Here is a 12,340-nt window from a genome sequence, read left to right on the forward strand (position 1 = left end):
ATATTCATTAAATAATATAAACTGAGTCATAAGTCCTCGAATGAATATTCAAGTAATATTCATTAAATAATATAAACTTATCGAATAAACCTTATTCGATTAATAGTTTTGAAAACTATATCACTATATATATATAAATATATATATATATATATATCATATATTCGGGAACATCTACTCCCGGTTTTAGAAAAGGGTTCACCTTTGGGTCCCCTATTCTCAGGGTATACGCAACTACTGCTTATCTCTAGCATATGTATTATGCAACTATAAGCATTTGAACCAACAAATATATATCAAGATTACAAAACATACATGCATATATACCATATCACATGCTCCAATATATCGCAAGAATTTGCTAATAACAATCATGCATCTATCACAAGATAATGCATATACACATATACATCACAACAACAGTTATACGGGTAGAAAACTTGCCTGAGCGACTGGGGGTTACAAATGGCTTGGGACGAGTCTGGTAACCTATAAACAACATATAAGTTGGAATTAAACCAAAGTCGCTTATGAATCTATACTTTAACCAATTAGACCCTAACATTCGCTTTTGCGCTTAACCATTCACTTAAGTCGCTCGAGTACCCTCGACTCCACCATTTTTAATAAATTAACCATTAAGGGTTTTAAGGTGATTCTTTCGCGAATGCATTACCAATTGCCTAATACTCTTTACATAATTGTTTCATATCCCAATTAGTCCTTTAAGGTCTTTAACCTATGTTTCAAAGTAAGGCGAAGGGTAACGGTTTGTTCGCGAAACGCCGTTACTTAAAACGGTCGTTTCTCCTAAACCGTACATCGGATTCAAACGAACCACATATCAAAACGAAGATCGTAACATGAACTATCTAATCATGGCAATGGTCAAAACCTAGCAGTGAGTTCACGGGTCCTAATGTTAAGAACTAAAACAGTCTAAAGTAAATCGGACATTACGACGGCTATGTTTACGCGATTTCCCAAATTTTTACCATTCCAAATCATATCAATCCAACTACCAATCAATAACAACTCAAGATACACATCAAGGATACTGATTTCAGTCATAATAAGCTCAAGGATCTCAATCCAATCATATATTATAACACCTCTAAATTCAACTAAACTACTTAACAATTAAGCTCGAATCATGCTTATCATTCAAATTACTACTCATCCATCCAAACCATCTCCAAACTTCAACATTCAAACTTATTACTAAAGGGTGTGAAGATTTATACCTTTCTTGGAGGGTGAAAAGTTACTAGGGAGCCTCAAAGAACCTTGATCTATCCTTATATAACCTTGATCTTGCAAATGAAATCAAGAAACACAAAGTTAAAATTTGAAAATACTATTCACCCTAATCTTTGGTGCATTAATTAGCTATGAATCCATTTGAATCAAGAGCTTAAAATCATACACAAGCTAAGTTATGAAATGTAGAATCCATAAAATAAACCCTGGAATTTATGCTTGAGTGGAGCTTGGACTTTTGATTTTTCTTCCTTGCTTTTTCCTTGAAAGCCGAGAGCAAAGATGAAGAATGGTGAAATAACTTTGTGTTTTGGTGAAATGATTTGTTGGTTGGTTGATTTTGATTTGTTTTGTTTTGTTTTGTTTTATTACCTTTACCATGGTAACTTTTGTGTGGTTCTAAATCAACCAACAACACACTTGCTTTGGTCATGCTTATGTCACCATGTGATGTCATCCTCCCACCTTTGTCCTCTTCTTATTGGTTTGATGACATCATCCCCACTAATCTCTTTGATTAGCTTCTAATTACTTGGCTAATGACCATTGATCTGTTATACGGTTCGCTTAACTTTCGTTTTCGTTTATCGTTTGAGGGATCATACCCGGGATCTTATTACTTAGGTTTTCTTAACCTTTCTCAATACATTACATTCCTTTTATGATCCTCTCTTATAATCCTTGAATTTAAATCCTTTTTATTCTGTTACCTTATACTCAATTCTTTCTGTATCTGGTAGATTTCTGGGAAAAATCAAAGTGTTCGGATTTGGATTCTGACGATATTTACATACACTTATATACCACATAGAGTACTACAATATCCCAGAAGATCAATAAAAGAACCCCTACATAGTGTGGCATGAAAAGTTTTCTTATTTAGCATAATCAGCAAAACACTATTCATAAGGGTTTCAAAAATTCCAAAATTTGGGGTTATTACACTCTGATCCTCCCAGCCTCTCAAAGTCCTCCATCACCTCAGTAGCCCATCCCATAAGTGCATCAGGGCCTCGGCCAGGTAGTGTAGCTCCATGTAGCCTAGCCTCAAGGAATCCTGCGTGTCACATGGATCTCCTCTCGAAGCTCCCTCACACCACGATCAACATCTGTAGTCCTGATGATATGCTGCAGCTCTCGAATCTGGGCCAACAAGGAATCACGCTCCAATAGAAGAGCCTTATACCGGTAATAAGGAACTGGGTGCAATGTAGACTGGAATGGGGCACCTGCAACTGAATGCCCAATGGAATCTGAATCAGCTGGTAGGGGTCTTCTGATAGGTGGCCACATGCCTGGGGGTGGAATAACCTGCAGTGGTACGGGCTGCAACACAGGTGGAGGTTGAATAGCCAACACTGGTGGAACAACAGGGCGTGGATCTGAAGATGGTACTCCAACTGAAGGCTCTGAGTGATCAGCTGATACGAGGATGAAAGAGTCGGCCATCGCTGCTATCTGAAATTATATTGTAATATAAGAATCACGAACCACAACGTGAATCATACTAATACCTATCATACAGTATCACTCGACCTCTCGACGTTCTATCTTTCTATTCCTTACTTCTAATCCTAACCCTCTACCAATTCCCGTCAACCTAGGCTTGTGTCAGTGACTTATAACCTGTAGTTCTGATACCAAACCTGTGGTGCCCTCCAAACCCGGGTCAGAAGTTTAAAGTCCACACACACACACACCTTATTTATATCCTGCTTAACAATATTAAAGATAATAATAATATGCAGTGACCCTACTTACCAACTACCACGGGCCGCAACAGGTTAAAGTATGCAAACAAGCCAAACACACACTTATATTACAAACGGTTCAAATCCCTACTATCCAAACTCAGAACTGAGTATTAAACATTATTACAAACTTTTACAAACTTAAATTACTCCAAAAGATGCCTACTAGCTTAACTCGATCAACCTAAACCCCTAGCTCTCGCGCTGGACTGGGGATCCTCGTTACCAACAGGTTCTTTCTTAACTGGAAAAGAACATAAACAACATCGCACAAATGAGCTAACTAGCTCATCAAGTCACAATGACAAAACTGAGAATAATGATCATCAAGTGAAAAGGGTTATGATATCAAGTGAACAATGAATTATGATTTATAATTGGATATTATATTTTCATTTTAAAAACCAAGGTTAGGCTGTTGATCAGTCACGCACTAACCCCGAGCAAAGCACACAACACTGCTCTTAACTACTGGATCCAAGGCACACATTGGCCTAACTTGACCATTTATATGGTCTGACCACAAATCTGGTCCACAATTTTATAAAAACAATCCAATTCCAACATAATAACAGAATAAACAATGTAAAGCAATAAACAGAATCATAAACAACACTGGATGTTCGATAATAAAATTGTTTCAATCTTTATAAGGATCAATATGGCATTTTCAAAGCTTGGTTGTTAGGTAATAAAAGAATTGGATAACAAAGGAATCAATGTTTCAAGGTTTCAAGGATTTGGTCTTTCAAAGCATAAGATACAATGGTTTGAATATGTAAGTAATCTGGTTCAGTGTTTGATATTTAGTTTGTTTGTATTTTTGGAGTAGTATCGTATATTTGAGGTTCGTATTTGGGTATACAACAATCAATGGTTTAGAAAGAATTAGGTTTACGGCTCAAGATCAATATCTGGAATCAGGGTTTAGGGCTCAGTGCTTTAGGGAACTTGCAATATAAAACAAGATTATCAATCAACTACAATATATCTCGAGAAAGTTCAGAACACTTGCCTGGTATTAGCATGCTATACTGCACTAACTTCCAATCACAACTGTCTACTCCTCGACTATCTGTTTCCCTTTCCTACGCCTTGCCTCTTCTGCTCATATATTATAAGCATCTATCAATATTTAACTCATACAATTTTATTCGAAACACACGTCTATCTACCTTTCGTTTCACCCAAATCCGATTAATGGATTGAAAGTTACGCTATAACCAAGTAAACACCGAACATATAGACCGACAGTTAACCAACAAGTCACATATAGCACATAACACGTTAAACCATCAATGATATATCATTTATAAAGAAGTCTCGGGTCATAAACAGGCTTTCGGGTATTTAAAATGATTTTTAAAATATATTTCGGAATTAAAACGGGTCGTTGGATCAATTTCAGAGTAATAAACATGGTTCAGTTGGCCAAATCTGGCTTCAAAATAATTTTATAATAATTATCGAGCCTTGAAAACAATTTAAAATAATATTTTAAAGCTCAAAACTATTTTTCAGAATTTTTAAATCATTTTTAAATAATTTAATCTAATTAAATAATTAATTAAAATCGTTTAATAATTAATTAAATCAATTAATCAATTAATTTTCGAATTAATCGACCAATTAATCAATTAAATATTAACTAAAATTAATTAACTAATTAACTCAGATTTATTTTTGAATTAAAAAATAATTTTTGGAATTAAAATAATGATTTTTGGAATTTCAAAAATTAAAAACGAATTTTTTTTATAAATAAAATAAATAGAAAATATGATTTTTAAACAATTTTAAAACAAGAATCCTATTTTTGCAAACTCTGGAAACTTCAGGGACCAAACTGTATCGTCCCCAATAAATAAGGTACTAAATTATAATTTTGCCAGCCCTCGCTGGAAAACAGTCAGGGTTCGCCGGAGAACTCGTCTCCGGCATCCTCACACCACCATCACCTCCAGATCACATCTACACTTCACAAGGAACACAACCATGCAATCAATTTATTCTAATAACCCTAGACTTGGCTGGAAAATGGCCAAGAACATCACCGGTTTCCGGTGAACCGACGAAAACTTCAAAATACAACTCCCTTCGATTCAGACATCCTCTGTTAACGAGCTATATATCACTCAATTGCAAATTTCATAAGGAACACAACCCACTATAATACAACAGCTAATAACCCCTAAATCAAAAAGCCTCAAATTTCAATTAAGAACATTCATAAGGGTTATAAACCCTAATTTCAAAATTCAAAGATTAAACTCAATTTTGAACATGTTATTGAACTCCAAATTAGTCATATGACATACGAAAATCATCAGGAAAACAAACTCTACAACATGCAATCATCAAATCATTCAAATAATCATCCGAACAAAAATTCATATTTTTAATAAAAATAATTCGAAAATAAATAAATTTCCAGAAAATAAACCTTTGATTTCGCAATAATATATAACACAGATTCTGATAGTACAGCTCAAGACCTTCGTTTTGAGTACTCGAGCTTTCCAAACGGACTCCGGTAATACCTCCGATTGTTGGTTTGATTTTCAGAAAGGTTTATGAATACAAGTATTTTCTCTGGAAAATTATATAATTACTGACTGCAAATGATTTTTGATACGGAATAAAATACGGTGAAGGCTATTTATATTTATGGAAAATTAGTATCTCATTGGATCACTCCGGATATAAATTGGTACGTTTATTTATAAAAACTGATCCAAACGGTACCGGTTTTCGGGATAATTATCCAAACCAGTACAATTTGTACTGCGGTCTTGGTCTCAGCGCCTGGTTACACGTATTACAAGGTGATAATTGTGATAGTTTAATAAAAAGATTCCGTTTACTGAAAATACGAGTATTATTGATTTACCGAAACGAATAATGTATCGAAAATGTTGTGCCGGGACCCGCACAGGACGAACCGTACGCCGGATCGAAAAAGTCAAAATATGAAAAATGCTCGGAATATTGCAATTAGGTTAGGAAGGAGTTCTCAGAAGAGTTTCAGTTTATAAAAACGTAACAACGGATGACGTCGGTTGGTTCTCGATTTTATAAAATAGTTTTTAAATACTCGAAAAAAGATTTTATAAAATCCATATATTTCCTATAAAATCATAAATCAACATTAAAGTAATTAGGAAGATATGACAATTATCTATATTTTATTTTGGACATCTAAAAATTAAAATACTCAATTAATATTATTTTTAAACATCCAAACACATTTAACATTTATCAAATAATTCACATAATAGATACTGAACACATATAACAATTATTTATTAGCAAACATAATTACACGATATATCCCTATATTACATCAAGCCCCCTTAAAAATAGAAAATCTGTGCAACACACGAACATAATATTACAGACTGGCTAAAGAGAAGTCAGAATATAGTACTTAATATATTAAAAATTAAAAGGGCTTAATGGTCAGATACTAAATGCACACGGTAGTATAAAATCTAAGCAAGTACATAAAGTCTAAAGACATAATTTCATCAGCACACAAAATAACAATTATATCACTCTCTGAAAACTCGAAGATGGTATTTATAATAAACTGCATCTGAAGTGGGAGGGGAGGGGGCAGGACTTTAATAGCACGATTATGAGGAGTAGGTGCAGTCTTGCGTTAAGTAGATCGACACAGGATCGACAAAGATAACATGCCACCTTCGAGAAGAAAGCTAACTTGACAGGAAAACACTAAAAAATTAAGTGGTTCCATTCCAGCAACAAGATAACTTGACATAGACAAAGATGACCATAATCAGGTAGTTTTGGTGAGATATCTCTGGCTTTTGGAAACAAAAACTGACACTTCCTCAAGACTGAGCATGGGATTTGTCTACTCCTTCTTTCCAGCCTCTCTGGCGAGCCCGTAGCTCCCACAATGAAGTCAGTCGTTTTTGTGCCAACAAAGTCACTTCAGCTTTTTCTCGTGCCTCTTCGCAGGTTTCCATTCCTGAATTGCACTTGTCTGCCTCCTTTTGATATTGAGACGTGATCTTTTTAGCCTCAAGTAAAGCCATGTCAGCACGCTGCTGATTTTCTGTAAATTCCGCTTCTCGTAATCTTAACTCCTCTGATAGAAGTTCTGCAACATTATTTTCAGTGTCTTCCCCAACTTCTGGATCATGCTTCGCACAATCTGCACCACACATGCAAAGACAAAAAAATGAAGTACTGTAAATATACAAACTGAATCTAGAGAGATTTTCTGCCATGAATTGATCATATATAAATAAAAAGACAACGAAGACTTGTAAGTAACCACCACGAGATCATATCAACTTTTCTAAGCTCATTAAAGTTAGAAGCTAACCTGCAAAAGAATTGTTGCTCAGTTCTGCAAGAAAACCAGACAAAAAATAAAAGTAAGCATTATTGGTATATATATAATATAATATAGTTCAAGGACTGATCAGGATGTAAACGAAATATCAAATTTAACAGAGAAGCAAGCTGTAAATTTTAATTAATGTTTGATGTAATCAATTCCTGTATTTTAGATGTAATAAAAATTATAGGTTTATAAAGCTACTAAACTCCATATATCAATCTGACATCACAACCTAATAATTTAAGCATAGGAAATCCCCTAATCAGAATCACTATATCGGCCCACCTGAAATGTCATATATATCCACAATTCCTCATGTCACATACTTGCATCATATACATCATTTGCCTATATATATATATACAGCAATTCCTCATGTCACATACTTGCATCATATACATCATTTGCCTATATATATATACAGGGTAGCACTTCATGGAGTACCCTCTTATGTAGAGAATCGTGGAGAACCATTATTTTAAATATATATATATATAATTTATTTTATTTTTCATCATATATAGTTAAAAATTTTAATTATCAAGTTAAAAATCGAAGTTACACAATTTTTTAATTAAAAAATCATTGAAAAAGTTTAAATTGGTTCTATAGCAGAATCACAATAGAATCACACTTATTAAAAATTATTCCACTGTAGAATCAAATTTAAAATCAAGTAATTTTATCAAATTTTAATTGTTAAATTTTTTATTATATTTATATTCTAGATTGGCATCGAATTTTATATTTTTTAAAACAAAAAATTACAATTTATGATGAGATTCTATGATAAAAACAATGGTTCTCCACAGTTCTCCATATAAGATGTTCTCCACGGAGTAAAGACCTATATATACATAGGGGAATGATCAAATACAAACTAAAATTAAAATAGAAACTAGGAACCAATCTAAGCCATTAGATCTACTTAATCTAATGGTCCCCCTAAATCACCCCATCCAACTAATCTGCACTCTCACACACCCAATTTTAGCTTTTCCCTTCCGATTTTAATTTGATTTTTCCCGTCAAACTGTAAGTTTTTTTTAAAATCCGATTTCACTGTATTTTTCTACATCTCTCTACGATCGATTTGCATACCATATGTGTTATATTTCGAATTAATTTTAAAAAAAATATTATTTGGTTTTTAGTTTCTATTCTAAATTGGTTTCTATTGGAGTAGCCCCCTACATACAGATATATATACACACATACTTTTGCTCAAATGAGAACTTCTTAAAATGAGAACCGTGAGAACGGGTGATTTTCATAGTTAAAATTGTCGATTTTTTAAAAATTTAAAATTTTTGTTTTGCACAAAATCACCGATATACCGAATTCGAAATTTCAACTTTTCAAAAAATCACCAAATTCAACTACATTAATCACCGGTTCTCACGGTTCTCATTTTAAGACCTCACTTGAGCGCGAACCTATACACACACAGTCACACACACATATGTATATATATATCACAAGAATTATTTAACAGCTACCACCTGACAATTACTATATCTCACTAATATTAGCATTGAATTGAGTAGCTGTGTTGTTTAGCCCATGTTTTACCTTCACCAGGTTGCGAGTCCAACCATTTGGACCAGCAAAATAAAATTGCTTTCTAGTTTTGTACTCCAGATGTTTGGCACTTTGCAACAAACTGTGGCCATATAAGGTGGTCAGAGCACTGCAAAATATTGAATGCATTGCACTCGTGCGCTAAATAACCCACTTAAAACAAGGTGTTGCATAAAGCCACTAATTGGTATAAGAAGCCACTAGTTGGACCATTTACATTAACACTCTCCCTCACTTAAAAGATCACAGTAAAGAGTGGATCGCCATAACATACCGACTACTGAGGGGGTGAGGGGCACACATAAAGGAGTTCAGATTAGTGAAATAAGTCTTAAAAGAAAATCATATAGAAATCTAGTCTTTTTAGCTAGAAGCTCGCCAGTAGCACCTTAATGAATCTCATAAATTAACAATATAATATAGCTCAACCTTCCAAATCTAACAATCATCTACTTGGTAAGGAAATGAATATAAATGACTGAATAGAAATAACTCTAGCAGTGGTTGGAAGCTTAATAATCACGAAGCACAATTGTTAGATTGAAAAAATAAATCTTAAGACAGTATAACATATATACTATGGTAAGTACTTTGAAATGATTATCTTTAATCATAGGAACAAAACTTTTTTTCACATCCTCGGTGAAATTCTTTAAAAAACAATAAGGTAGATAGTTAAGGAGAACTTTTAACTTATAATATAGTTACTTTTGGACACTGTTGATGTGATACTAACTTGCTAATACATCACGTAAACTTTTATTCGTAATTAAGCTTTGCTCTAGTGCCAGACTCGATCAGAAGTCAAAATGTTAACTCAATTGAGTTATAGTTTATTGGTGGAAAAAAGGTACTACTAGCTTTTCACCGATTCGTCAAAAAGGAGACCTCCATTCGGTGTTTTACTTCTCATGGAGTCCCGTGGAGGCAGAAGTCATCTTTTGTTTGAATGCTAGTCCAGTAACCAAAAAAGAGATCGAACTCCTGATTGAACCACCATCTCCAATAATTGTAAGACATGAACTTATCTTCGCCTATTTCTGATCATTTTAAGGCGTGCCTCATCATCATGCCAATCATCCCGGCTTATTGTGAGTACTCTTAACAAATTTTAGTGTCTTCCCATTTGTCATTTTGAGGAAAAAACCAAACAAAGGTTTTCAAAATGGAATGAGAAAGATACAGCTTCTTTTCTCAATAGTTCATATGCAATATGCTAGTCCAGTGAATAGGTTCCTATAAAGGAAGCTTAGCTAGGCACAATTAATAGATGAGAAATATTTTCTATTTATCAACCATGCCAGCTTATGAAGCACAATAGAGGCAACACTTTAAAGTAGTAAGATCACCGTGTCAAGTAATACAAGGGTTGGCCTCATCATGCCAATCCATTACCACTACCATGAGCAGTTCCAATTTACTCTACCACCATTCCAATGTGTCATCTTATGACTGATATAGACAGCCACTAAAGGATATACACAATTTTACATATTCGCAGAAAACTCCTAATTTAATTTTGTTATGTGATGCTAACTATCATCATTTAAATTTATCTGAATATAATAAAGGAGACAATTTCATAGTAGTAAGATAATAATGGCAAGTATAGTACTATAGTTAATAGTCAGCTTTGTCTTGCCAATTAATCTTGGCTAACTTTAAGTACTTGCAAAAAAATTATTGGTGGTTTGTCAATTTTTAGAAGAAAAGAAAAGTAAAGGGTGTCCTTCCTTATACGTCTCTAGTGCATATCAATTTAATAAAAAAAGGGCAAAAATAAATGTTCGTACTCTTTAAACTATTAATTTAGTTACTTCTGAACACTGTCCATCAGTCCATAACATGATGCTTTCTCATCATCTAAATGCATGTCATAATATCTGATTGTAGATAAGAAACTTCAATATTCTTTCCAACTATTCAACAAATAATTAACAAGCACAAAAGCCTTTATCTGACGTCCACGCCCTTATAAAAGTGCAGGAGACAGATTTTTGTAGAAAAAAAATTATATGATATTTGTTTGATGTAGTACTTTAAGCTAGATTAGATGTATAGATAACTAACTGTTTCAGTGATAAAATTAAACTGGACCAGTAGGTTGATTTCTGCTTCATTTCAATTTCATTTCCCCTTTATATCTCCTAGGTCCTATCAGTCATAGATTGTGTAGAATAAGTTAAGAACATATAGAGGGATCATATAAAAATCAAGACAATAGAAAGTGAAATTGATCTGAATGTCATTACCAAAAACAAGCATTAACCAAAACCTTTAAAACGGAAACTTTAATCAATGTCAAATCAATAGTACAATATATTTTTCCATACTCAACCCAGGTCTCCGAATATATTTCACATGGCTATAATAAAATGACCATAAAAATCAAGATCCATCCCAAAAAATTCAATTCCATCACAATACTAAACAACTACTAAAAAAATCAAAATGCTACACTAAAAAGCCAAAAAAATCAGAAGGGCTAGTTTAAAAAGTGAAAAAGATGATACCTTGAGGAATCTTTATGACTATAAAAATCAAGATCCATCCCAAACAATTCAATTTAATCACAATACGAAACAATTCAATAAAAAATCAAAATGGGCTACACTAAAAAGGCAAGAAAATAAAAAGGGCTAGTTTAGAAAGTGAAAAAGATGATACCTTGAGGAATAGAAATGAGAGGGAGAGAAGAAGAGCAATCACAAGGTGGGCAAGAAGGGCAAGAAGATGAAGCAGCTAAAGCCTCTAAAGAATGCCAATAAAGAGGTGGGCCCACTATGTAACCAGCCAAACATAATGCTAAGATTATCACAACTCCTTTTAGAACTCCAGCACTAGTGTATCTTGTTTCTTGATCATCATGGGTTAGTGCCATTGGTGATGTAGATGCAAGTTCAACACTGGGTCAGCTTGTCTTGTTTTTTCACACAGGAGAGAGAGAGAGAGAGAGAGACTAGCGTCAAGTCTTCTCTGTTTTTTAGAGATCGGGTACCAAAAGATAGATGGATCTTTCCACTACAAAACTGTTTCCATTTTTTTTATAATTTTCTTAAAATGAAAATTAATCTAGTTTTATTAAAATATTTAATTTATTGTTCTTATTTATTACAAATTTATTAATTAAAAAGTAAAATGTTTCATTACAAAAAATTAATTGAATTTTAAAAATTGAATAATTAGAATTTCTTTTTAGTATTAGTCAAATATTAACAAATAAATTGGGAATTTAAGAAAACTTTCATAATTATGTGATATTGAAAAAATTAATCTTTTATAATTTTAAAAAGTGACTAAAACAGATTTTTACACGAAATTATAGATGCACAAAATTGGACCTGCTTGAATTTGACCCGTGTTGTAGAAATCGGCA

The 12,340-nt window shown here is 33.3% G+C and overlaps 1 protein-coding gene across 2 annotated transcripts; it reads right to left on the reverse strand.

Annotated features, from left to right (window-relative positions):
* Positions 1-6,288: 6,288 nt before the first annotated feature.
* Positions 6,289-11,965, reverse strand: LOC141684085 (uncharacterized). 2 transcript variants are annotated; one of them, XM_074488920.1, is made up of 3 exons: positions 11,632-11,962; positions 7,366-7,389; positions 6,289-7,191 (listed from the first exon to the last, which is right to left on the reverse strand). In XM_074488920.1, the coding sequence occupies exons 1-3, from the start codon at positions 11,843-11,845 to the stop codon at positions 6,866-6,868; spliced, it is 564 nt and encodes a 187-aa protein (XP_074345021.1). In that variant the 5' UTR covers positions 11,846-11,962; the 3' UTR covers positions 6,289-6,865. The 2 variants fall into 2 exon arrangements, with proteins under 2 accessions (XP_074345021.1, XP_074345022.1); XM_074488921.1 differs by lacking the exon at positions 7,366-7,389 and having other exon boundaries at positions 11,632-11,965.
* Positions 11,966-12,340: the final 375 nt, after the last annotated feature.

This window comes from Apium graveolens, chromosome 9 (assembly GCF_009905375.1).
Source record: "Apium graveolens cultivar Ventura chromosome 9, ASM990537v1, whole genome shotgun sequence".
Lineage (NCBI taxonomy): Eukaryota > Viridiplantae > Streptophyta > Magnoliopsida > Apiales > Apiaceae > Apium > Apium graveolens.

Excerpts from the sequence above, each read along its gene's own strand:
- LOC141684085 (XM_074488920.1), bottom strand. The coding sequence starts at position 11,845 with ATGGCACTAACCCATGATGATCAAGAAACAAGATACACTAGTGCTGGA. Across the intron at positions 7,390-11,631 it reads TCTCATTTCTATTCCTCAAG|AACTGAGCAACAATTCTTTT; the intron begins GTATCATCTTTT and ends GTTTTCTTGCAG. Across the intron at positions 7,192-7,365 it reads GAGCAACAATTCTTTTGCAG|ATTGTGCGAAGCATGATCCA; the intron begins GTTAGCTTCTAA and ends TGTGTGGTGCAG.